The sequence below is a fragment of the Podarcis erhardii genome, assembly GCF_964252035.2.
Source record: "Podarcis erhardii genome assembly, chromosome: 8".
Classification (NCBI taxonomy): domain Eukaryota; kingdom Metazoa; phylum Chordata; class Lepidosauria; order Squamata; family Lacertidae; genus Podarcis; species Podarcis erhardii.
The window spans coordinates 6,613,037-6,639,587 of NC_138499.1; the positions used below are offsets into that span (position 1 = coordinate 6,613,037).

General features: G+C 44.1%; 1 protein-coding gene across 3 annotated transcripts in view; it reads right to left on the reverse strand.

Moving 5' to 3' along the window:
* Positions 1-650: 650 nt before the first annotated feature.
* DENND3 (DENN domain containing 3) overlaps positions 651-26,551 on the reverse strand; it is a 52,052-nt gene continuing 26,151 nt past the window's right edge. For all 3 annotated transcript variants that reach the window (XM_081874001.1, XM_081874000.1, XM_081873999.1), the window contains exons 11-24: positions 23,853-23,949; positions 20,164-20,267; positions 19,346-19,524; positions 16,832-17,353; positions 13,668-13,930; positions 12,632-12,802; positions 11,687-11,816; positions 11,225-11,332; positions 9,285-9,421; positions 8,478-8,638; positions 6,060-6,193; positions 2,973-3,085; positions 2,172-2,309; positions 651-865 (exon numbers count right to left, since the gene is read on the reverse strand). In XM_081874001.1, the coding sequence (XP_081730127.1) occupies positions 665-865; positions 2,172-2,309; positions 2,973-3,085; positions 6,060-6,193; positions 8,478-8,638; positions 9,285-9,421; positions 11,225-11,332; positions 11,687-11,816; positions 12,632-12,802; positions 13,668-13,930; positions 16,832-17,353; positions 19,346-19,524; positions 20,164-20,267; positions 23,853-23,949 (2,458 nt within the window). In that variant the 3' untranslated portion in view covers positions 651-664. The remainder of the gene's footprint in view (positions 866-2,171; positions 2,310-2,972; positions 3,086-6,059; positions 6,194-8,477; positions 8,639-9,284; positions 9,422-11,224; positions 11,333-11,686; positions 11,817-12,631; positions 12,803-13,667; positions 13,931-16,831; positions 17,354-19,345; positions 19,525-20,163; positions 20,268-23,852; positions 23,950-26,551) is intronic.

Consider the following 26,551-nt stretch of genomic DNA (forward strand, 5'->3'; position numbering starts at 1 on the left):
TCCCTATGGGCTTGCTTCGCAAGACGAAAACGTCTTGCGAGTCTTGCAATTTTTTTTGCTCCCCCCCCTTTTCTAAGCCGCTAAGCCGCTAATAGCCTCTTAGCCGCTAAGCCTTTAATAGCCGCTAAGCCGCTAAGCTGCTAATAGCGCTAATCCGCTAAGCCGCTAATAGGGTTGCTTCGCAAGACGAAAAAACCGCTAGACGAAGAGACTCGTGGAACGGATTCTTTTCGTCTTGCGAGGCACCACTGTATAGTCTTAAGGGCAATAGTCATCATTCACCCTTCTAAGCTTAACGGATTAATTACACTGCAACGGTTTGTCATTCAGGAAGCACAGAACCCAATTACGCTGTCTGAACAAGGTACCACTGATCCTACAACGCAGGAAATAATAAACTTCAGGTGGAATCTACAATTTGATATTAAAGACTCATTCAATGATTTCCTAGTGCATTTTCAAGTTTCTTACTCAGTGTATTCATGGTCATAATATAAATTTACTTCTGCTATTCTAGAACAGAAATTCTAGAACAATTACCCTGAAAAGTGATCTGATAAGTTAAAACATTGAAGGAAGAACAAGATACATACAAGACTGAAGCCAACGGACTCTCTGTGCCCAGCCTTAAAAACTGAATTAAACAAAACTGAAACACTGAACTTTATTCAACCTTCCAGATTGCTATCTTCCCTTCTTCCTTTCCAGAGCCGCTAAGAACGTATCTGTCCTCTGCTGAGCAAAGAGCTTTCACCGTGTCGATGTGCCCAACCAATTCTTTCTCCACCGTTTTCTTTTCCACATCAACCACATAGATCTTTCCTTTGGTTTTGCCTTGAGAAAGACCTCTGCCGCCAACCCATATCTGAAAGGCAAACACGTCCTTTTAAAACAAAATACTGTATTTCCATTGTGCATGTAAATATGCATTATTTTAATCATTTATTCCAGCAGTAACAGGAGCAGCTGCAAGAAAGTAGGGGGGGGGGGAGACCTCAAACTGGTGACTAATAGCTAATTTATTAATGTAAATACTAATGCCCAACTTATTTTGGCATATGTGATCACCTTCAGGAGACACAAATATATAGCTCATCTTTAATGCCTCAGCATACATTTCTGAGGTGTTTTGTTGAAACAGGAAAACAGAGAACTGCATAGTAATATGGATCAACTCAACATGTTAGCTGCATAGCCAAGTGAATTTTAACATTTAGTAACCATGTAAGCTAGCATCACCATCTGCTTATATTACCGTACTTTTCCATGTATAAGACACCCCCTATTTTGGGGGACTCTAATTTAAGAAAATGGGGGAGATGGCACAGAGTTGTTGAGCTTGGGGGATTACCCAGGGTTGTTGACCTTTTTGGGGGGAGCTGCCAAAAATCGCTCAACACGCATCACAAAATCTACCTCTTGACTGTCCTCTCACCGGCAGAAGCTGCCAATCACCCACCCTATTACCACAGCGTCAGCCAAACAACGCCATTGAGGCAAAAACCATAAAACGCCCAAAAGCCGCTGACAGCCGTGGCAGCAACCAATCAAATGTTCACCCTATGCACTATCCATGTATAAGATGACCCCAACTTTTAAACATACATTTTACAGAAAAAAACCTGGTCTTATACACAGAGTAGTACGGTAATTGGTATTTAAATTAAAATAAGGTATTTGAGACTGCCCACTTCATTGTAAGTAAATTATAAATAGTTGGTAGTTATAACTAGGAAGGGGAGAGTATGGTTATCCACAGGCTGTCAGATACAAGCAAACTGATAAATGACAGAACACACCATTTTACCTTCACTAATTCTGGATGCGTCATGAAAAAGCTACGCAATGCCATTCTGGAGTCCTTGAAGGAAAAATGCAAAAAAATACTTTCCAAGTGTGGGCTGGTTCATTAAACAACGAGAGGATTATAGCTAAAGAACCCTGAAACCAAATCCATGAGCCAAACAGAACTTTAGATTTGTGATGTGGCAAATCTGAGAGGAGCTTCAAAAGCAGCTTGTAATTATAGAGAGGGGAGAAGTTAATTCAATGAACCACAATTCAATGGAGTTAGCAAGCAGCTCTTGCATAAACCTAGGCGGACTTCTGTATTATAGCTAAGACCACTGAATAAGCCACAAGCAAACAGAGTTCCTTTGCATCCGATTTACCTGGTTTTTAACTTTCATCATACAAGTGATCTCTGAGCAGTCATGCAAGCTGATCTTTTGAGAGGGTGTCGAGAGATCAGTCATGTTCCAGAAATACAACTCAGTGCTCGTTGAACATGATGCCAACACTTGCTCACTCTAAGGCAATAGCAAAGAGAAAGGCAGGAGAATACTCTTATTAATGCAAACGACTGTCTAACATTTCAATCTCCCAGGACAGTAGGGGAATGTTCCAGTAGGGGAACATTTCAATCTCCCAGGACATTCTATACAAGATCTCAAAGTAGCTGTTTTACTACAAAGGAATTTCAGAAATAGACTGGAAAGAGAAGCTGCTGAATTACAACTTATCACCAAACTCAAAACAGTGGAGAAACCTGGTCTGAACAAAGACCTTGGATTCTTATCTCATTATACATGACAAAGCCATCTTTCACCTTTTCACCCCTTGCTTTTTCCTGTAAGACCTATTGCAGTCGTTAAGAGTCGTCAACAGGCTCATCACAGCTATCTGCCAATCACCCATTCCCACCACCCTTCTGAGTAATACCCCTCCCCACCTTCTCACTATATAGAAGGGTCTGGAAACTTCTGTTTCAGTGTATCTGAAGAAGTGTGCATGCACACGAAAGCTCATACCAAGAACTGACTTAGTTGGTCTTTAAGGTGCTACTGGAAGGAATTTGTTTTGTTTTGACTATGGCAGACCAACACGGCTACCTATCTGTAACTGGGACTGTCTAACATGTTTAGGTTAAGGTGCTAGTAAGAAATCGACGGCCGCAATCTACTGTTACATACCTCGGGGAACAACTGGAAACAGAGGAAGGGCATAGCTCTCACGTTGTCGTCCATTTGTACCCTTTGCTGAATAATGCCATTTGTTGAGAGGACCAGAATACAGGTCCCTATACCTTAAAACAAACATTCATAAAGCGCTTAGTGACAAAGATATTATTGTCTCATTAAAGCAGAAGTGAAGGTGGTGGTGCATGGATCCTTTACACTAAATGATACAAGGCATGACCGAAAAGTAGGGTGAATCACCCCTGTATGTGATAATAGGAACTGATGGATTCACAGAGACATGTGGGAGGTGTCTGTCCATATCTCAGCTAACATATGCCCAGGTGTCTCAGCATTTGTTGACAGCCTACGTTCATGTCGCAGCTGTTTTGTTGTTGTTTAGTCATCTTAGTCGTGTTCAACTCTCCGTGACCCCATGAACCAGAGCATGCCTTGGAAACTCTCACTTTCTTCTCAAAGCTTCTCCTTTTTTATGTCCTTGGAGTTTTCTTGGCAAAATACTGGAGTGGTTCGCCAGTTCCTTCTCCAGGTGGATCACATTTAGTCTAAACTCTTGGCCATGACCTGTCCATCTTGGGGCTGTTTAGTAGTAGTAATAATAATAATAATAATAATAATAATACCTTTATTGTCATTGTACAACCTGTGTACAATGAAATTAAACGAGCCTCCCTCCCCCACCCCCAAAACACTCAATCTCTTATCGAACAACACACCACCTCGCAAGTCAATTTCGCTACGTTATTTTCCGTTCAACAGCCTAACATCCCACGGATAGAAGCTATTTTTTAGCCTGTTGGTACGGCTGATTATACTTCTATATCTCCTGCCTGGTGGTAGAAGATTAAAGGGGTGATGGCCGGGGTGTGAGTCATCCCGGAGAATTTTCTCACTCTCCTAAGGCAACGATCCCTTGCGATGTTAATAGTGCAGTGCGTTGTGATTGAAAATGGAGCAGAGAGTCAATATGAAATTCTGTTTCAAATGGGGTAAATCGACATCGGAAACCCACGAAATGCTCACAATTGTGTTCGGAAATGAAGCTATAACCCGAAAGACAGCGTATGAGTGGTTTAAGCATTTCCATGAAGGACAGTGCCAGGACACTGCCATCAGCTCAGTGGCGAGAGGTGGAAAGGCAGCTGGATTACAGAGAGCCCCCAAAGATCGTGGGAAGCAGCACTTCCTCAGCGGAGGAGGAAGTCCCGCCTCAAGTGGGGAAAAGCTGCAGGGCTTGGAGGATGAAAGGAAGAGCCAAGGCACCGTACCTGAGCAAAGCGGGGAGGAGGGAGGTCCCCCTTTACCCAAGCCTTCCCTGTGCAGTAGGTTTTCATGCAGAGAAGGGAGGAGTCGGCTAGAGTCAAGAAACTACTCTGCTGGGGAAAGTTTAAGGACGGCCCACTCTCAGATTCTGCTAGTGACTGAGGAAGACATGGAGTTTAGGCGTTCTGCACTGTAAATGCTTTGCACCAATAATAAAGCTTTTGAAAAGACCAGTGAGGGATCTTGCCTGTTCGCTCTCGAGCAACCACCCAATAGGCATAACAGGTGGCAAACCATTGAAGATGACCCTCAGTCTGGCAGACCGTCAACAAGCAGAACGGCGGCAAATGGTGACAGAGTTCAAGAGTTATTGATGGGGGATCAGCGTTTGCCCGTCCGAAGGATGGCAAAAGGATTTCATATTCCAAGTGAAATCGTTCCTGAGGTTACTGAGTTGTCCCACCCTCCATATTCTCCCGATCCAGCCCCACCGAATTTCTTTCTTTTTCCAAAACTGAAATCTGCACTGAAAGGGCACAGATTTCCCAACACAGTGGTGCCCCGCAAGACGAATGCCTCTCAAGACAAAAAACCCGCTAGATGAAAGGGTTTTCCGTTTTTCGAGGCGCTTCGCAAGACGAATTTCCCTATGGGCTTGCTTCGCAAGACGAAAACGTCTTGCGAGTCTTGCGAGTCTTTTCCCTCCCCCCCCTTTTCCTAAGCCGCTAAGCCACTAATAGCCGCTTAGCCGCTAAGCCGCTAATAGCGCTAATGTGCTAATCCGCTAATAGGGGTGCTTCGCAAGACGAAAAAACCACTAGACGAAGAGACTCACGGAACGGATTAATTTCGTCTTGCGAGGCACCACTGCATTTCACATGTCCAAGCTGCTGTGACGAGGGAACTGAAAGCAGTATGAAAAGAGGACTTCTCCAGAAGTTTCCAAAAGTTCTACGAGCATTGTCAATGGTGCGTTGTATCAGATTTCTGTCCGATTTCTGTGACCATTCACCCAACTTTCCGGTCACACCTTGTATTTTTTTTTCTAACCTTAACACTAATATTCTTAACTATGGAATAGTTTAGCAAAAGGATATACAGTGGCGCCTCGAGTTACAAATGCCTCAGGTTACAAACGCTTCAGGTTACAAACTCCGCTAAGCTGGAAGAGTTACACTTTTGAGTTGAGAACTTTGTCCCTGGATGAGAACGGAAATCGTATGCCGGCAGCGCAGCGGAAGCAAGAGGCCCCAATAGTGAAAGCACACCTCTAGTTAAGAACAGTTTCAGGTTAAGAACGGACCTCCGGAACAAATTAAGTTCGTAACTAGAGGTACCACTGTAAATGGTTCACAGGAAAGAAAAGAGAACGTGTTTGGGACCCTAATCTGGTTCACTGCACCTTTTGGGGGCTCCCCCTATTTTCTGGTGCTGCCTTCTTCTTATTAAGCATTGAAGGGAAATACCAATGCTGTTAGGAAAACTTCTGTTTCTGATAGGAGTTTGTCAGGTTCATGAGCACCAGGTGAGCTCTCTTCCTAATGCAGATAAATGCTTCTGACAAAGCATTGAAACAACACGCCTACATTTGCAGCAAGGAAGAGTCTTCCCAGAAATGAAATTTAAATTAATCAGTCCCACGGTTTCAGCTGTAGTCCGCTAAAGTTATTATAAGCATTTGGGTGACGGTCTCCAAGAAAGAGCAGGGGAAGGCTGACGGTGGCCGATTTCTTATGAATCAAAGTCAGATATGGCTTCCCCACCCTCTTCCTTTTAAATTACATTCTTTTCAGCTAGATGAAGACACAGGAAACTTACAGCACCAAAGCCTGTTACTGTGGAATTTGATAGCAGTCAGAGTTTCACAGGGCAGCTGGAATCTGTGGTTGACTTTCAAGGTGCTGATGTCCCACATAATCACTGTTCCGTCCATGCTGCAAGAACAGGCCTCACTGCGCATGTGCAAGGAAAGTACGTGATGTTAGGACATGTGTTACAAAATTTTTTTAAAAGTCGACATAAAAAGTAATACAGTGGTATCTGGGTTTTCGAACATAATCCATTCCGGAAGACCACTCGAGTTCCAAAACGTCTGAAAACCGAAGCATTTACTTACGCAAGACTCAATACGGAAGCCGTGTGGCACATTCAACTTCCGAAAAGCATTCAAAAACTGAAGCATTTTCTGCTCTTTTGTTTTGTTTTGTTTTGTTTTTCTGTACTCCGTTCTTTGTCTGTTCCTGGCTCGGTATTTTACTTGTATGTATGTAGGTCTTATTTTAATGTCTTTTTAAAGCATGTTTAATAAAGTTATGTAAAAAAAAACAAAAAAACTGAAGCATTTACTTTCAGGTTTTTGATGTTCAAAAACCGAAACGTTCGACTTCCGAGACGTTCAAAAAACGAGGTACCACTGTACTGTGGTTGAGGTAACAACGTGTAATTCTATTCATGAGTCACTATTTGCCCGAGAAGTCTGTGTGTGTGTGTGTGTGTGTGTGTGTGTGTGTGTGTGGTGTGTATTGTTCAATCTTCAAACATTACCTTTACCCCCTCCTGCTTTTAAGCTAAAAAAAATCGCATTCCAAGTTTTGTGATATCTAGATTCTAGCCTCCCTTCAATGCAATCTTTTAGCTCATACTTTCCAGACAAATGAGTAGTAACCACAGTGGGAGTGAACTAAAACTTGTCCAATAACATTTCTCCTGCTTTAGGGCTGCGCTACTGTTTATATCCGTAAAATAGCCTACTATATCCGATCTCATGAATTAGATATTGAGAGAGACACACACACTACTGAGGAACCAGATTTTGGACCTAAGACCTCAGCTCAAACCTGGTGTCATCCAAACTGGTCTGCTCTTATTTCAAATATGCTCATACCTCCCCAACATCCACCTGGACAAAAGGCGAAAATGTGACTGGAAGACAAATTACGTACATTTTCTAGTTTCTAAGCTCATCTCTTCGCAAGGAGTTTTCTTGCTATTTTGACGCATCTCATGGATTAGAAAGTTCTGCCGGCAACAGGAGAGAATCAGCCACTACCTCGCGGCAAGGGAACCTTTGAACCTCCAGAAATTATTGGACTTCACCTCCCAATCAGCCACAACCAGCTTGACCAGGAGTCAGAGATTTTGTAGTGCAGGATGACAAGAGGACTGCAGGTTCCCCATCTCTGTTTTTCACTTAAAATTTATAGGTGAAATATTTCAAGTGGATACCCAGACATGCACAAGAGAACAGAAATGTTTTACAAACTGGTGCATCATCCAGCTTCTCTTGCAAAGACCATGAATGGTTGTAGTTCCCACAGCTCTCGTGTGCAACCCTTTTACTGTGCTTCCTTTTCCTTCCCCATGAAATTCCTCATACTTGGACATTTGGCTTCATTGGGTTTAAAAAACTTCTCACTAAACTTTCCCCCACATGCTAAGACTGCACAGTTGCAAAGCTACCCCCTTGTTCAAATATATAAAAGGATGTCACATAGAGGAGGGAGAAAGGTTGTTTTCTGCTGCTCCAGAGAAGCAGGCACGGAGCAATGGTTCCAAACTACAAGAAAAAAGATTCCACTTAAACATTAGGAAGAACTTCCTGACAGTGAGAGCTGTTCGACAGTGGAATTTGCTGCCAAGGAGTGTGGTGGAGTCTCCTTCTTTGGAGGTCTTTAAGCAGAGGCTTGACAACCATATGTCAGGAGTGCTCTGATGGTGTTTCCTGCTTGGCAGGGGGTTGGACTCGATGGCCCTTGTGGTCTCTTCCAACTCTATGATTCTATGATTCTATGTATTCCAACAATAGTTTCCACTAAGCATTGTTAATAAGTTCTGTGTCCTCTAGGTTTGGGGAGAAATAAATTCAAAGCTTCTCTCCATTTTTCACCTAGAGGTGGGCTGAAAGGAAGAGGTCCTAAGAAACAGGGGCTCAGAAATTCCTCAAGCAGCTGCCTATGAGGAGGTTCACAGTCTGGTTTTTGGCAGTACATCATAGTTCCATTTTGAGGGAAACGCTTTGAGGAAAAAGGGGGTCCACCAATAGAAGTCTGTCTCTCTCTGTCTCTGTCTGTCTCTGTCTGTGTCTGTGTCTGTGTCTCTGTCTCTGTCTGTCTCTGTCTGTCTGTCTGTCTGTCTGTCTGTCTGTCTCTCTCTCTCTCCCCTGGTCCCTTACACCCAGGATACAATCCCAGTTGGTCTTTGAACAAGAGAACCTGCCATACTATATATTCAGCTGACCTGGAGCTGCTATCTCCATTTTTCACAATGATGTCCACAACTTCGGAGCGATGGTCGTTCAGCTGCTTATTGCAAGACATGCTGTGGGTATTGATCAAATAAATAATGGAGTCCTGAGAACCGATCCAGACTTGGCTTTGTTCCACCATTACCATACAATTCTGCATTTGTAAGAAGAAGAAGAAATACTCAGCAAGACTATATCACTGCAACATGGAAGCTCTCAATATCATACCAAAACCTTAAATCCCTGAAAAGCCTTGATGATTCTGAAAGACACACAAATGTTTTCCAGAGATGAAATTCCACTTAACTGTCTGTAACCTTGAGTCTCTTTGATGGGCAGTTCCCTATCCCAAACACTGTTCTCTGAGGGAGGAGAAGCATCTGTCTCTACTGAACTTAAGGAAACACCTGTACCCCTTTCTGATACTGCTTAGAAACCTGAGCCTCTCAGGTCCTCCCGGCAGTATCTCTCTGCCCCCATCTCTCAGTGAAGCCTTGAAGAATTCCAAACAGTGTGCGTCAATTTCATTACCAGCTAGCCACTATTTACCGCCCAAGAAGAAAACACAGGTGGTTTTCCTTCTGCACCATTCCCTGGATTTCCTGGTACAGTATATCTGGACAGAATATATTGCCACATAAACAACAATGAAACAGAAAAAAACCCCAACACAGCTCACTTCTACCAAAACAAAAACTAATAAGGATGGAAAAGTTTAAAAAGTCAAAACGCCCATGCACGCTTCAGTACTTTTTGCTAGCAAATTAAAAATTATGCAGTATTTGCACAGTGTTGCTTACCAGTTTAGAGTTTCCTACTTTAAGATAGTGCTGTATGGACCATGTAGATGCATCGAACACGACCACCTTCCCCTCATTTAAGGCACACCATAATTTTGGGTGGGCATCCCCATGCTTTTCTGCTGGATCAAGTTGCCCTAAGCGTTGGAAGGAGAAAAACAGTGACACACTTGATATAAAATACGTTTGAACCAAATACATTATCGAGCAATGTACTATCTAAGAGTATTCATCTGGCTATGCCATCTTACAGATTGGGATACTGGGGAACACTGTGAAGAGCAGCTGTATTTCTGATGCCTATTAACGTCTCCCTCAGCTGTTACCTTTTTCACTGTGTTTTTGTTCAAGACAGTCCCTGTATTTTACAAAGCTTAACAGAGCCAAGAATGAAGAGGATGCAGGTTTCAATCCATCAGCTTTACACGGAAGACCTGCTCCTGAACAATTTCCAACACAGGTGGCGATTGTAAGAACCACGCTTCAGCTTAAAGTACCGGCACTTTCTAGACTGGCAGGAGCACAAAGAGAAAAAACACTTTTTCTGGTTGCATAGCCAAAATAAATTATTTTGATACTATGCTATACTACACTGAAATACTTATATGTTCCTTTGATTGTCCTTGAATGTCATCCTTTTCTGCCACAGCCTCTGAGAACCACTGCAGTACGGTATTCACTCCTGAACTACTCTGTCATGTGTCATTTAGCTCAGGGTTTTCCAAACTTGTGTCTTCAGCTTTTTCTTCTTTGGACTACAAACCCCATCATCCCTAGCTAGCAGGACCAGTGGTAAAGGGTGATGGGAATTGTAGTCCAAAACAATTGGAGACCCAATTATGGGAAACCCTGATTTAGCCTACACAGAATAGTGAGATAAATAAAGGTAAAAAGTAAAGGATCCCTGGACGGTTAAGTCCAGTCAAAGGCGACTATGGGGTTGCGGCGCTCATCTCGCTTTCAGGCCGAGGGAGCTGGTGTTTATCCACAGACAGCTTTCCAGGTCATGTGGCCAGCATGATTAAACCGCTTCTGGCACAACAGAATACTTCGATGGAAACCAGAGCGCACGGAAACACTGTTTACCTTCCCGCCAGAGCGGTACCTATTTATCTACTTGCACTGGCATGCTTTTGAACTGCTAGGTTGGCAGGAGCTGGGACCGAGCAACGGGAGCTCACCCCATTGCGGGATTCGAACCGCCGACCTTCCAATCGGCAAGTCCAAGAGGCTCAGTGGTTTAGACCACAGCGCCACCCGCGTCCCTTTTTAGTGAGATAAATATTTGGCCTTGGAATGAGGATACCAGAGTTCTTACTGCCTCCTCTCCTCGGCCATATATCTCACCAGGAGGCCTCTTTCTGTTATCTACCCCAACTTGTTGAGAAGCCAGCATACCCCATCCCAACACACTGGGGTGCTGTAATGTCACCAAGTGCCACCAACTCCAATTGTTCCCTGACACGCACACCTTCCAGGAATACAGTATTCCATACCTGGTGTATCCAGTGGTGATGTATGGAAGTGAGAGCTGGACCATAAAGAAGGCTGATTGCCGAAAAATTGATGCTTTTGAATTCTGGTGCTGGAGGAGACTCTTGAGAGTCCCATGGACTGCAAGAAGATCAAAAGCATCCATTCTTAAGGAAATCAGCCCTGAGTGCTCACTGGAAGGACAGATCCTGAAGCTGAGGTTCCAGTACTTTGGCCACCTCATGAGAAGAGAAGACTCCCAGGAAAAGACCCTGATGTTGGGAAAGATGGAGGGCACAAGGAGAAGGGGACGACAGAGGACGAGACGGTTGGACAGTGTTCTCGAAGCTACCAGCATGAGTCTGACCAAACTGCGGGAGGCAGTGGAACACAGGAGTGCCTGGCGTGCTCTGGTTCATGGCGCACGAAGAGTCGGACACGACTAAACGACTAAACAACAACAATACCTGGTGTATAAAGTAAGACTTCTACTGCTTGTGGAAAAGTTTCCCCAGCTGACGGATTAATCTTGTGCTTGAGTGTTTCTCTTGTTGTTTTGGGGACCATCATGGGCACTGAAGAAGAACAGACAAATACATGATGTTGTTTTTCAAAGTTACTGTCAGGCCCAGGAGCATAAACACATGCAAATGCCTGAAGAAATAAAGGCCAGTCACAGAACGAAAACAGAAGTCCGTTTGGAAGGCAGTCAGAATAGTCACACAACAGGTCCTAGCATTCTGCTCCTCCTACTATTAGCCCTGGGCCTTTGGGTGCAGTCAAACTCTGACACACTGTACTCTGGCCCCTAAGTATTCCTGGGCTTGGTGCATGATTGGAGATGCCTTGAACCAACAGAGTTCTGGACGATGCTCTTAGATCCAGAACAATGGTTCTAGCAGGAGCATTTAAGCCACAAACCAGCTCACCTTCGTTCTTCATCTTATCAAAGTAAGATAGCTTGGAAGCAGCATAAATGATCTTAGAGGACTGCAGCACACCGACGACTGCATCCATCAGGAGAACGTTTGTAAGTGCTTGTTGAATATACTGAGGGTCCTAGGGGACAAAATGAAAAGAAGCCATTATGTTCTGTGAAGCGCCCTGAGACCCCCGGGGATAGGGCAGTATATACCGTATTTTTCGCTCTATAAGATGCACCAGACCACAAGACGCACCTAGTTTTTGGAGGAGGAAAACAAGAAAAAATATATTCTGAATCTCAGAAGCCAGAACAGCAAGAGGGATCGCTGCGCAGTGAAAGCGGAAAAGTGAGTCTTATAGAGCAAAAAATACGGTAAATTCAATAAATAATAATAATACTTGCTTTTTGCCTTCTGTTCCTTTTGTTTTAAGAAAAAGCCCATGTTTATCTCCCAATGTGTATGTCCATGATCATCCCATTCGGCTTTGCATGTGTGCATAATGCAATATTCTATATAATCACATTACCAAATTCAATCAAACAATATGAAACCTTTGTTTATTTACTTATTAACTTCCCAATTTAGGGAAGGAAATACTTTCCATCATGACCTTTAACTACCATCCAATGAACAGTAAAAACGGACTGCACCAATCCATCCAGAATCAGGTTGAAATGTGCGCCAAGGAAGCCATACAATAAAACGGTTGTTTAAAATACGGCTACAGAAGATGTCAGGTGCATTAATCAACAGTATCGTGGTTTTTGTAATGACGGCTGCAGTCTTGGCAAAAATGGTCACTTCACTTCTCTAATTATTAATCTCCTCTTACAACTGAAGGCGAGCAAAACATGGGAATTTGAAAGGTCAACGGGATAGTAAAAGCGTATAAAACTTTTCTTTTGACAATACAAAACATGTTTCAACTGCCAATTCAAAGTGCCAGACCTTGTGATCATCCGCCATTTTCTTCCCGGCCCACATCTCCTTCACCATCAAGTGCCACAGATCACATTCAGATTTAAGATTTGCTTCGAAAACCTCCTTTTTGGACACGGCTTTTATCTTTAGGGTGGGAATCCGGAGAAGCAGGAAAGCAACTGTCGTACTCTTCACTTCCTGGGTTTGGGGGCAGTGGGAGAAGACGGAGAAATTAGAACTGAAAACTGAAGCGAGGCAAAGTACAGCTACACAGCCATCTCCTCCAAATCCCTTCCCCGTAACTTTTTCAGTTCCTCGGATGCTAAGCTCTTTCCGGAGACTTGCTTTTCTCTAAACCAGGCATGGCCAAACTTGGCCCTCCAACTCATTTTTGGGACTACAACTCCCATGATCCCTAGCTAACAGGATCAGTGGTCAGGGATGATGGGAATTGTAGTCCCAAAACAGCTGGAGGGCCCAGTTTGGCCATGGCTGCTCTAAACAAACAATGGTCACAGTAGCGTAAGTGTGGAGAAAGCACCAGCCTTCCAGATGTTGCGGAACTACAAATTCCATCATGCCTGGCCTTTGGCTATGCTTGCTGGGGCTGATGGGAACTGAAATTCAGCAACACCCAGATGGCCAAAGGTTCTCCAAACCTGCACAGATGCAACAGAGCCCCCGGATTGTATTGTATCCGATATTATTAAAATGCTGGGGGGTGGGAGAGTTTGCATGCAAGTTCCATTAAGAGATGGCAAGAATTTCCAGCACTGAATAGGTTGCCAAACATGCCCCAGACACAATTTGACCCGAAAAATTAAACTTTGGTATGGCAAAACTAATGTTAAAAGCCAAACATGTACACAAGATGACTGTTTCAGATATAGGGTTGCCTCAACTATTTCTTGTGCATACCACCATCAGCCCTAAAGCACATAAATATATAAAAAGCCTCTATAAAGGCCACTAACTGGGATATAAGGCAGCCCCAAATCTGCAGCTGTATAATAAATATCTTCAAAATTAGGGAATTTGGGTATTGGGTCTATGTCGCACTCACCTCTATGTCCCTGAAAGTTGCAATCTCTTGGTAGCCGGGCCGAACTCCTTCAGTCAGAAGGAACAAGCGCTTCTGAGTCATGGCTATTTTCCCAACTCCTTTGTTTGTTTTAACAGAGGACGACAACTTGTAGACACATTCGTTTTTGTCTAAGCGTTCTATCACGCTGGGGGGCAGGTTTACTTCTTGCGCCTCTGCTTCCGTTTCCTTCCAGTAGGTGTAAAAGTCCTTAAATGTTTCTGGGTCTATTTGTTTCTGATGTCCTTAAATGAAAGGAACCATTATTTCCTGTTAACATTTCTACACAACCTGAGACACCCTGAGAAAAGTCAGGCTAACCTGGTTTGACCTGACACAGGAAGCCAAACTAGTTCTTCCTTTTACCCAAGCAGTGGGAAAAGGTTTTAACTTCTGTGGCAAATGTGTTTTGAGATTATAAACCACGTCTTACAACATTTAGAATTTATTGGACTCTGTTTCATTCATATAGAAAGGGATTATCTATGACAACATGTCGCTGGAGATGTAATAGGGAAAATGATTCTTTGAAACATATTATGCAATGTCCAACGCTTACAAATTTTTGGAGGAAAGTATTAGGATGCATAGGGACGCAGGTGGCGCTGTGGGTTAAACCACAGAGCCTAGGACTTGCCAATCAGAAGGTTGGCAGTTCGAATCCCCGTGACGGGGTGAGCTCCCGTTGCTCGGTCCCTGCTCCTGCCAACCTAGCAGTTCAAAAGCACATCAAAGTGCAAGTAGATAAATAGGTACCGCTCCGGCGGGAAGGTAAATGGCATTTCTGAGTGCGGCTCTGGTTTGCCAGAAGCGGCTTAGTCATGCTGGCCACATGACCCGGAAGCTGTAAGCCGGCTCCCTCAGCCAATAAAGTGAGATGAGCGCCGCAACTCCAGAGTCGGGCACGACTGGACCTAATGGTCAGGGGTCCCTTTACCTTTACCTAATAGGATGCATAAATACTACTGGGGGGGGATAAAAATTGTCAGATGATAATATTAGCCTAAACCATATGCCAACAATATGGGGTTTGACAGCGGGTCAACTTAGATGGACTCTTTGCACCTTTACTGCAGCCAAAAGACTGATATTGGTTCATTGGAAAGAGAATACCTTTGATCAATGGATACAAGATATGATAACTCAACATATGAACGGATTGCTTCAAGTATGGTTCAAGTAACTCTGCAATTGCTGCTGGTATCATTGCCGCAGTCTCCCACTGAGCCTAGGCAGTGCAAGCCAATATACACAGAGACAGATTCCAGACCTGGCCAAGGAAAGCATGCCAGCTCTCAGTAGCAAACATGCACAGGTTATTAGAAGTGTAAAATGAGACATCAACTGAACCACATGAAGCTGGCAGTTTTGCCTGCACCAGGTAGGTGCCGTTTTAAAAATCCATCTCACTTTGGATGATAGCGCTGCAGAGAAGCAACAGAATCGGCCAAAGTATCCTGTGTTTTTCACTCATAGACCTTTCCTCTGCAACAAGACTGTCCTCATTTCATTCCTACCGTTATTAAGCTACGGATGCAGGACTAGGGCAAACACAGTACAGTGGTACCTCGGGTTACATACGCTTCAGGTTACAGACGCTTCAGGTTACAGACACCGCTAACCCAGAAATAGTACCTCAGGTTAAGAACTTTGCTTCAGGATGAGAACAGAAATCGTGCTCCGGCGGCATGGCAGCAGCAGGAGGCCCCATTAGCTAAAGTAGTGCTTCAGGTTAAGTACAGTTTCAGGTTAAGTACAGACCTCCGGAACAAATTAAGTACTTAACCCGAGGCACCACTGTACAGTGGTACCTTGTGTTACGGATGGGATCTGTTCCGGAGGCCCGCCCGTAATGCGAAAAGCCTGCAATTCGAAGCACCACGTCTGCGCAGTGCAATTTGGTGCTTCTGCGCATGTGCGAAGTGTGATTTCGCACTTCTGCGCATGCGCGAGCGGCGAAACCCGGAAGTAACCCATTCCAGTACTTCCGGGTTGCTGCGGGACACAAGACGAAAACATGCAACCTTAAGCGGACATGAGGTATAACTGTAAAAGTCATTAAGGGATAATAAGAACACCAAAATATGGAGAGAAGGAGAGATAGCTCAGTCAGTAGAGCATGGGAATCTCAGGGTTGTGGGTTTGAGCCCCGCATGGAGCAAAAGATCCCTGCATTGCAGGGGGTTAGACTAGATGACTCTCGTGGTCCCTTCCAACTTTTATGATTCTATGGAAGCAAAATTACAACTGAATATGAATCCAAACAGTCATCAGTGATTATTACTAATGTTGCTGTCTGCACTGCAGTAATCATCTCAGACACTATGCAACAAGCTAGCAATGGAGCACTAAGAACAGGTGGCTGCAGATCAGTATTTGCTTAGTGGCTATTGGTTGCAGGATGTGTGCAATCACTTGGTAGCCAATAGGCTTCTACATCACGAGGAGACTCTAACCCTGCTTGTGGAGCCTTGGCACACCCTAAAACCTGCATATCACCCTGGATCTGTATGATCAAGCAAGAGATTTCAGTTCAGGCTCTAGTCCAGTGCAGAGTGTTGTGTTTATAGCAGATAAGGGTAAAGGTAAAGGAGCCCTGTTGGGTTAAGTCCAGTCAAAGGCGACTATGGGGTTGCGGCACTCATCTCGCTTCAGACCAAGGGAGTCAGCATTTGTCCTCAGACAGCTTTTCCGGGTCATGTGGCCAGCATGTCTAAACTGTTCTGGCACAATGGCACACTGTGATGGAAACCAGAGTGCATGGAAACACTGTTTACCTTCCTGCTGCAGCGGTACCTAATTATCTACTTGCGCTGGTGTGCTTTCGAACTGCTAGGTTGGCAGGAGCTGGGACCGAGCAACGCGATCTCACCCCGTTGTGGGGATTCGAACCGGTGACCATCCGATCGGGAAGCCCAAGAGGCTCAGTGGTTTAGACCACAGAGCCACCCGCATCCCATGTTTAGGATACAGTAACTTGCAGATTTGGTTAGGTTTGCCAGCATCTCCTTTGCAGCAACAAACGTATCGGGGAATGAACATGTTTTACATCAACAGTAAGAGCAATCTTCGAGGAAGAAAAAAAAGGTAGGCATGAAAAATGCTGAGGAAAACAACTGCTTTTGAGCATATTTTTCTCCCCTTACCTACAGTCAGTGCATCAAACAGCCGATGAATTGTGTCTGTGTCTCTGACAATCCCAGATTCTTGAACAAACTTCACAAAGTCATCAAGCTGCATGTGTGTTTTCGGCAACTGGAATTTTTTCACACGGTCGTCTACTTTGCTTGTTTCCCTTTGGTTATCCATCACTTGACTGATCAGCCTCTTCAGCTCTGGCTTCTGATCCGCTTGGGAACGTTCGGAAGGAGGAAGGTTTTCCACCACTTTCCTCACAAGGTCCGTGGGAAATATCCGTATGTCTGTCTTATAAAGGTTCTGGAAGTCCGAAAGCGCGTTCAGAAGCTTTCCTTGCATCAAACCAATAAGTCCCCGGAGGTAGAAATACCTTGCCAGAAGCACAGAGTTATCAGGAGACAAAATATCTATAGCTCTGCTGAGATAAATATTAAATTCAAGGTAGTAAGAAAAGACACACTGGCTCAGAAGAGGAAAGTGGATTTCTGGGATCTTGAAAGTAGTCGCTGACATAGAGGTTGATCTCGTATCTAGAAAAGGTAACAAACAATTGCTTACAACTAAAACAAATCCAACTAAATAAAAATAATTACCCGTATTTTTCGCTCTGTAACACGCACCCGACCATAACACGCACGTAGTTTTTAGAGGAGGAAAATCCGTAGGCATGCCACCCGTAGGCATTCCCTCCATAACACGCACAGACATTTCCCCTTACTTTCTAGGAGGAAAAAAGTGAGTGTTATGGTGCAAAAAATACGGTATACAACTTTTAGAAGGCATCTGAAGGCAGCCCTATATGGGGAAGTTTCCTTTTAATGTTTGATGTTTTATTATGCTTTTATATTTGTTGAATGCTGCCTCGAGGGGCTGGGGCAACCCAGTCAGAAGGGGAGCGTGCAAATAATAAAAATAAGATTACGATAATGAAAGTAAGATTAGGAAGCAATAGGCCAGGCATAGCCAAACTCGGCCCTCCAGATGTTTTGAGACTACAATTCCCATCATCCCTGACCACTGGTCCTTTTAGCTAGGGATCATGGGAGTTGTAGTCCCAAAACATCTGGAGGGCCAAGTTTGCCTATGCCTGCAATAGGCCACTGACTATTGTTTTGCCTGTGCTACACTGGTTTCAACGCCCCTACTAGGAAGGCCTGCTTATGTTTAGTCTTCTGAAAAGAATTGCATGGAGACTGGTGAAACTAATGGCACAGCGCTTTGCAGTCGGACGAAACTGGATTCTGAGACCTGACAACCTTTCCCTAACAGCCGTGGATTGGTCTTCAGAATGTAGTTCAAGAGAGGGGCGCTGTATTTGAAATTTATTTTATCTTTTTCATTTACACTGGAATGAGAAGAGAAACAACCACAGCAGACTTAAGAGCCTCGGATTTAAGATCTCCGGGTTGATGGTTTTCTGAGATTTATGGAACTATTGCTAGGGACCGAAACCGGGGAGGGGATCTGGAAGATGAAAAATGGGGAATTTAAAATGTATTCAATATAATTTGTTTTGTTTTTCTTTTAAAGAGAGATGGGGAAATCGTGGAATTGAATCTTCCTTTGACCCTAGGGGAAATGTTTTAAGAATAAGTACAGTTATAAGTTTTAATGAGAAACAAGATTAAATAAAGTAAAAGGGATGGTTATTTGGTGAAAGAAAGAATGGAAAATTACAGTATATTAAGATAAGATATAAGGACAAAATCAAGATGAAGAATTTGTTGAAATATTTATATGAATTAGAATATAAAAAGGGGAATTATAGTATGTTAAGATAAATTAATAGGATAAAAACAAAGTTGGAAGGATTTGCTGAAATACGCAAATTGAATTAGAATACAAAAATGGGAGGTGTGAGGAAGTCAAGGAAATAAGTGATTATATGCAAGTGAGTTCAAGGTTGTGTCAGGGAACTGCCATCGGAAAGGCAGGTGGTGGAGGGACTCTCGGAAGCTAGGAGAGACTCAGCAGCGGAGGAAGGTACCAGCAGGGGGAGAGAGGGAGATCAGAGAGAAAGTGAGTCGAAGGGATGGCTCAGGGAGTCTTCCAGCGAGAACAGTGAAGAAGTCTCAGGACCTCCTATAGGTACACCCACTCCTCGCCGGAAACTGTCGCGCCGAGAATCCAGAAGACGCGTTTCCGTTAAGGAGCTTTTATGCTGGAGTAGATTCCGTAAACGCCCACTGTCGGATTCTGCCAGCGATTAAGGGAGTCATGTTTAAGGGCTCCGCTAAGGACAGAGTTTGAGAACCATGCCCAAACTCTGAGGGACTAAGCTTTTACGCACAAGCAGCTCATCATCCCATCACAGGTTGGAATTGATTTTTATTTTTCTTCCTATTTTTTTCTTTTTCTGTTTTTTGATGATGTTCTTTTTATATGCATTGTCTTTTCTTTTCTTTTTCTTTCTTTGATTGTCTTTTTTATTCTTTTTTGTAACCTTTAAAATCTCAATAAAAATTTACTTAAAAAAAAAAGAGAGAAACAACCACAGCAGCCCAGTTAAGTTCTCCTCTTACCTTGCTTCACGTCTAAACGCCGAAGAGACGAATTCCTCGTCGGGCCATCCTTTGGCCCAATCTCTTGCAGATTAGGCAAACTGAGTCCCATTCGCCTGCTCATCATGTACTGAGGATTAAACCTTCTCGAAATTACTTTTTCCATGGTTGGCCTCCTTGGGCTGAGCAGTGAAGTTAACCTACAGATAACAACATATATATATATATATATATACAGTGGTGCCTCGCAAGACGAAATTAATCCGTTCCGCGAGTCTCTTCATCTAGCGGTTTTTTCGCCTTGCGAAGCAAGCCCATTGACGGCTTAGCGGATTAGCGCTATTAGCGGCTTTTAGCGACTTTTAGCGGCTTAAGCCAATAAGCGGCTTAGAAAAAGGGGGGGAGGGAAAAAACCCCCGCAGGAACTCGCAAGACATTTTCGTCTTGCGAAGCAAGCCCATAGGAAATTCGTTTTGCGAAGCGCCTCCAAAACGGAAAACCCTTTCGTCTAGCGGGTTTTCCGTCTTGCGAGGCATTCGTCTTGCGGGGCACCACTGTATCAAACCTACTTGCAGGATCCAACAAACTCTCTGCCCTTGTGGCCATCAGGAAACCCAGGCTAGGGCATAGCCCAGGCTGCGTTTCACAAACCCAAAGACATTTACCAACCCATATAATTATTTGATGAAGTGGGACAAGGGATTTCAAAGATTATTTTAAACCATGCTTCTGTAGCAAAACATCCTGAAAAGAAAAGAAAAATAGCCATGTGCTCAGCAGAGTAGAAAAGGGTATTTTGCCATGAAGCCACTGTATAAATAGTGAGAAGGCTTCTTCACCTGTCTTTCTCAGCTTCGGTGCTCAGCTCGAGGCGGGCAAAAGCATCCATCCTTCTGTTAAGGCGAGCTTTAAGGAAAAAGTGAAATATATAGGTATCCAGCACCTGCAAAGCATAACAGGAAAGCGACGTTAGTATCTTGACATATTTGAAGGGCTAGCTATTCACTGACATGAAACGTCCCCTTAAAGCTGGACTTGTATGTCTGCACACTTACGATTAGGGCACGCTTCCTCAACCTTGGCCCTCCAGATGTTTTGAGACTACAATTCCCATCATCCTTGACCAGTGGTCCTGTTAGCTAGGGATCATGGGAGTTGTAGGCCAAAATATCTGGAGGGCCATAGGTTGGGGATGCCTGGATTAGTGCTTCACACCAGAAGTTCACCTGTTTTGGTTTTTTGTGAGGGGAAGGGGAGACGCATTTATCTAAGAAACTTCCCAATTCTCTGACCAAAAGACCAGAGGTAGCATTATTATCCATTTACAATGGGGTGGAAGGTTCACAGGCTAGGAAGAACTCGCTCACAAATTTATTGACAAGCTGCACAAATTATTATAGCCAGGAAGTGGAAGGGGCAAGCAGAATGTAAAATGGAGGAATGGTACAAAGAGGTTTGGGATATAGCTATTAATGATAAATTAACACGTGCCGTTAAGGTAAGACGGGGAATATGCAGGAAAAATGATTTTGAGGAGATATGGAGAGTGTTTGTAGAATTCGTACTGTTAAAACGGAAAAGGGTCAAGAGGTGTTGAAATTTTGTGAGGCTGGATAGTTACAACGGAATGGTATCGGTGGTGGGGTGCACATTTTTATTCTTATTTATTTATGGTTATTAGTTTGTCAAAATACAAATAAAAACAAATAAGAAAAGAAAAGAAACTTCCTAATGCTGCGTTTGTTTTTCTTTTTGCTGTTTTTTTTTCCCCTTTCCCTTTTTGCTCTTAATCACACACATTGCTTCTCCAAGCTGCTGCTGCTACTTTTTAAAAACAAAAACAACAGGATCTTCTCCCTGGGAGCAGTCATGTGCTCAAACTCAGGGAACGGGACCACAGAGTGAATCGCATAATGGTGCTCAATGATAAACTTGGCCAGAGCTTGCTAAGTGTGGACATTGCTGAGGGATGGCCAAACAAAGCAATATGGCCCTCTGTCTCAAGGGGGGGAAGAAGAAGAAGCAGAGTTTGGATTTGATACCCCGCCTTTCACTCCCTTTTAAGGAGTCTCAAAGCGGCTAACATTCTCCTTTCCCTTCCTCCCCCACAACAAACACTCTGTGAGGTGAGTGGGGCTGAGAGACTTCAAAGAAGTGTGACTGACCCAAGGTCACCCAGCAGCTGCATGTGGAGGAGCGGAGATGCGAACCCGGTTCCCCAGATTACGAGACTACCGCTCCTAACCACTACACCACACTGGGAAAACACACACACACACACACACATATATATATATGTATGTATGTATGTATGTATATGTGTGTATATATATGTGTGGTGTGTGTGTATAGGTAAAGGGACCCCTGCCCATTAGGTCCAGTCGCGGACTCTGGGGTTGCGGCGCTCATCTCGCTTTATTGGCCGAGGGAGCCGGCGTACAGCTTCCGGGTCATGTGGCCAGCATGACTAAGCCACTTCTGGCGGACCAGAGCAGCACACGGAAACGCCGTTTACCTTCCCGCTGGAGCGGTACCTATTTATCTACTTGCACTTTGACGTGCTTTCGAACTGCTAGGTTGGAAGGAGCAGGGACTGAGCAATGGGAGCTCACCCCGTCACGGGGATTTGAACCGCCAACCTTCTGATCGGCAAGTCCTAGGCTCCGTGGTTTAACCCACAGCGCCACCCACATCCCATATATATATATATATATATATATATATATATATATATGCAGCTTTCAAATCTCCTTCCTGGGGAGAGCATTCCACAAGCCACTGCAGAAAGGGCCTGGTTCTCATGTTGCCACCCTCCAGACCTCTCACAGAGGAGGCACACAAAGAAGGGCCTCAGTTGATGATCACAGGGTCCGGGTGGATTCATGTGAGGAGAAGCCGCCTGTGAGCTATTGCGGTCACATAGAGCAAATTGCAAGAGTTCAACCAGGACGTGACAGCAGCCAGATTTGCCTTTTCCAAGAAGAGGCAAAGCTGGTACACTGGCCAAAATTGTGGAAAAGGAACACAGGCACGTGATCGTAAAGAGACAGAGCTGTTACGCTTTTTCGATGCAAGGGCTGAAAAACTGAAAGGAGGGGGGTGGGAGTTCCTTCTTTTCTAATTCTCTCTTTATTCTCTATGTGCCTTTTTAGCTGCGTTCATCCACTAGGTGGCATGTTATCGACATGGGATATTGGTTTCTCAAGGGTTGCAGTCATCACTGACAGCCTCACCAGAATTTCATCACGCGAACAACAATTTGTTGATGAGACACCCTGCAAACTCTTGTTATCCATTTCCAAAACAACGCTGGTGGCTTATGTTCAATGGATGACCAGGACCTATAGCGTTGAGGGTTGGGGAAGAGGTGGGGGGCATTTGGATCTGACACTCAAGCTCCAAGGGTCCTCAAATTCGGACCCTTGTTAAAATTATTGGCATTGGGTAAGTTTCGCAACTTGTCCTCAGGCACTTGAGACCAAAGTGTGACAATCTCACAGCTTAGAAGGGCATGTTTAAACAAATAACTGGTACAGATTTAGTCATGTTAAAAGAGATTTAACTGATATAGATTTAAAAAAATTCCTTCCAGTAGCACCTTAAAGACCAACTAAGCTCATACCTAGAACTAACTTAGTTGGTCTTTAAGGTGCTACTGGAAGGAATTTTTTTATTTTGTTTTGACTATGGCAGACCAACACGGCTACCTATCTATAACTGATATAGATTTAGTTATGCTTGAGTTTTTGTTCTCGTGTTATTCCAAACCTAGAATCAGGGGCAGAAAGACTGGAGATCTCCCCTCTTGTTTTATATTTATGGTCTTTCGTTTCCCCACATTCTCCTCAAAACAACCCTGTGGGGTAGGTATTTGGGGCCAATCCCAGTGTTTGGCCCAAGATCTTGCAGTGAACTTCATGGCTGCGTGGTCTCCCAGATCCTAGACCAAGTAATATCCCACCACTTTATTTCATAATCTGGGAAGTAGGCCTAAAAGTGAATATACGGGCTGAAGGAAATGATCTTTTCCCATAGGTCTGGAAGGCTGAGGAAGCCCCTGTTATAGATTGTGTGTGGCAACTTTTAACAGTCCACTAACGCTGGCTAATTCATCCTTCTGGGCCCCACAAATTCACCCTACCAGGTCCAGGGTCCACCAGCTACCACTGAGGTATTCATGGCGGTTTCCTGGACCGTGCCAACAGATGTCATAGTCCAGGCTCTTCCACTCAGAGGAGAGGGCAGAAGAAGGACTCAGAGAACTGGCCTTTCCAGCGGTTTTAGTCAACGTTCTCCCACTACATAATGCTATGCCAAAAGGTGAAATCCTTCTTACAACTGAGCTGCACAGGTATGAATAAACAGCTAGAAGCTAAATGGCTTAAAAAAATAAATAATTGAATTCATGTACTTCCCATCAAAGAACACTTGTGAAGGAAAGCTACAGGCCACATCCAAAATACCCGGATTCTTTAAAACTTAATAATATTGAGTGACAAAATGATACAAATCAGTTCTGGAGATTTACCTTTTTGTAAAACTGCTGGTCGCACACTGCTCTCGTTTTCATAAATTCTTCACTATTAAATACTCTGTGCTCATAATTCAGATGATCTTTCACCTCCCTATTGGTAAAACAAAATTATCAAAATCAATCATGAATAAAAGTCCTTATTAATTGTGCTCAGTTCTTTAGGTGGAATCATTAAACCCACGCCCCCCCCCTTAATTCTATTGTAACCTGCAAGCTTTCAGCAACACATCTAATACAGCACAGAGCACCCACCGCATATAAATGACACGGGGGAAAGGCTTGTGTCATGGAAGTGTACGAGTTAGGGGTGGAGAAGGAATTTGTCTGGGCCACTTTTCACAGAATCATAGAAGTGTAGAGCTGGGAGCCCAACCCCCTGTGAGTTGGGGCCTGAACCCACAGTCCTGAGATTAAAAGTCTCCTGCTGTACTGACTGAGCTATCTCAGGGACCAAACTGGCCTGACACTCCCTAACTTGCTTGTGGATAAGAACACAGCTCCCAATTGAACAGCACACTTCGGCATATTTTGAAATGCATTTCAGGGGGCAGAACATGCACACACAAATAGGTTTAGGAAACTGATACACATGAAGGATCATTCTTGTGTATAATAGCTGAAGCCAGTGACTGATGTTCTGCAAATCAGTCTAACCCCTTTTTAAAGCCATCTGCCTTAGTGGCTATTAGAATCATACAATCATAGAATCATAGAGTTGGAAGAGACCACAAGGGCCATCGAGTCCAACCCCCTGCCAAGCAGGAAACACCATCAGAGCACTCCTGACATACGGTTGTCAAGCCTCTGCTTAAAGACCTCCAAAGAAGGAGACTCCACCACACTCCTTGGCAGCAAATTCCACTGTCGAACAGCTCTTACTGTCAGGAAGTTCTTCCTAATGTTTAGGTGGAATCTTCTTTCTTGTAGTTTGAATCCATTGCTCCGTGTCCGCTTCTCTGGAGCAGCAGAAAACAACCTTTCTCCCTCCTCTATGTGACATCCTTTTATATATTTGAACATGGCTATCATATCACCCCTTAACCTCCTCTTCTCCAGGCTAAACACGCCCAGCTCCCTTAGCCGTTCCTCATATTACAGCAAGATGGTCTGCAAGCAATACCTTATTGTTAATTATTGCAAACACACACATCCCCGATTCGCAAGCAACAAACGCTTCGCATTTGTATTTTTCTTGGTCCTGGATTCTGGCGCATAAAGCAGTAGAAGAAAGGAAAGACACTACTGGAAAAGAAGAACAAAGGGAAAGTTGGAAGAAAAGGACGAAACAAAAATCTCAAGCCCATTGACAGAACATTGTTTGGCTTTAGAACTGTAAAACTTTACCTTTTCAAAGAAAGCATTGGCTCAAATATTTATGAAGGCAGCAATAATTTCCCCTGAGTGTTGGTACGCCTGACTATGGTGCTAGGGGTACCAATTCTGTGCAGTGAATTAATATTGCAGTTTTGAAAAAGACATCCCTAGCATTCCCCCCCCCCCCCCGATTCCAAATTCTAATTATTTTCTCTCGCTCGCTCTTTTTTAAAAAAGCAACCACAATGATGCTCAGCTGGTGTTATGACCTTGGGTAGATGCAACATTTACTGACCTCTATCCACACCGACTCATCTTCTTCCACCGAAACTCCACTAACTTTTCAGCAGTGACCAGAGGGCAGAATCGTGTCTGCACTGAATTGACCATTAAAAACAACTCAAGCACATTTCTAGCTCTCATTGGAAGCAAACTATGGTCAGCAGCCTTTGCAATCCCATAGTTAACACTGGAAAGGGAAGGGAAGGAATTGAGCAGGAGAAGAGAGAACACAAACTTGTAGGATGCTCTCAGTTATTTTAACCACAGTTAAGATCAGCAAGGCATCAGGAAATGTCACAGCTGCATGGATACAAAGGCAAACGTCAAATGAGTGCCAAAATTCAGGTGGACCGTTAACCTTAATTTAGGCACAGTTAACCCCCCCAGAGTAGATGGGGGGAGGACAGAGGGGAGGGAGTCCTGCTACATGAATGCACCTCGTTCCATGCACACGTCAACTTAGTTGAAGCCCATCCAATAGGTCTATTCAAAGTAAAACGTATTTGAATTCCACCCTCAGTCGCCACATTACAATGAATTCACACAGAGTCAACTGGCAACAGCCAAAAACCCACTTGAAAGCTCAGCATAAAAAGGTCCTTTGCTACAAGCATGTAATCCCTTTCTCTTAACAAGGATTCTGTCCTCAAGACTAAGTCCTGGAAGCCTGGGGAGATTCATAACATTACTCACTGAATTGTTTGCAGTGCCCCCCCCTCCAACCAGCCGCAAGTCTGATGAGTAATGCGATGCACTTTCCAGCCGGGCAGCTTAAAAGTACATCAAACGTAAATTAGGGTAATTAACATTCACTATGAAGTTAAAAGGGATGTGGGTGGTGCTGTGGGTTAAACTACAGAGCCTAGGACTTGCCGATCAGAAGGTTGGCAGTTCAAATCCCCACGACGGGGTGAGCTCCCGTTGTTCGGTCCCAGCTCCTGCCCACCTAGCAGTTCAAAAGCATGTCAAGTGCAAGTAGATAAATAGGTACCGCTCCAGCGGGAAGGTGAACAGCGTTTCCGTACGCTGTTCTGGTTTGCCAGAAGCGGCTTAGTCATGCTGGCCACATGACCCGGAAGCTGTACGCCGGCTCCCTC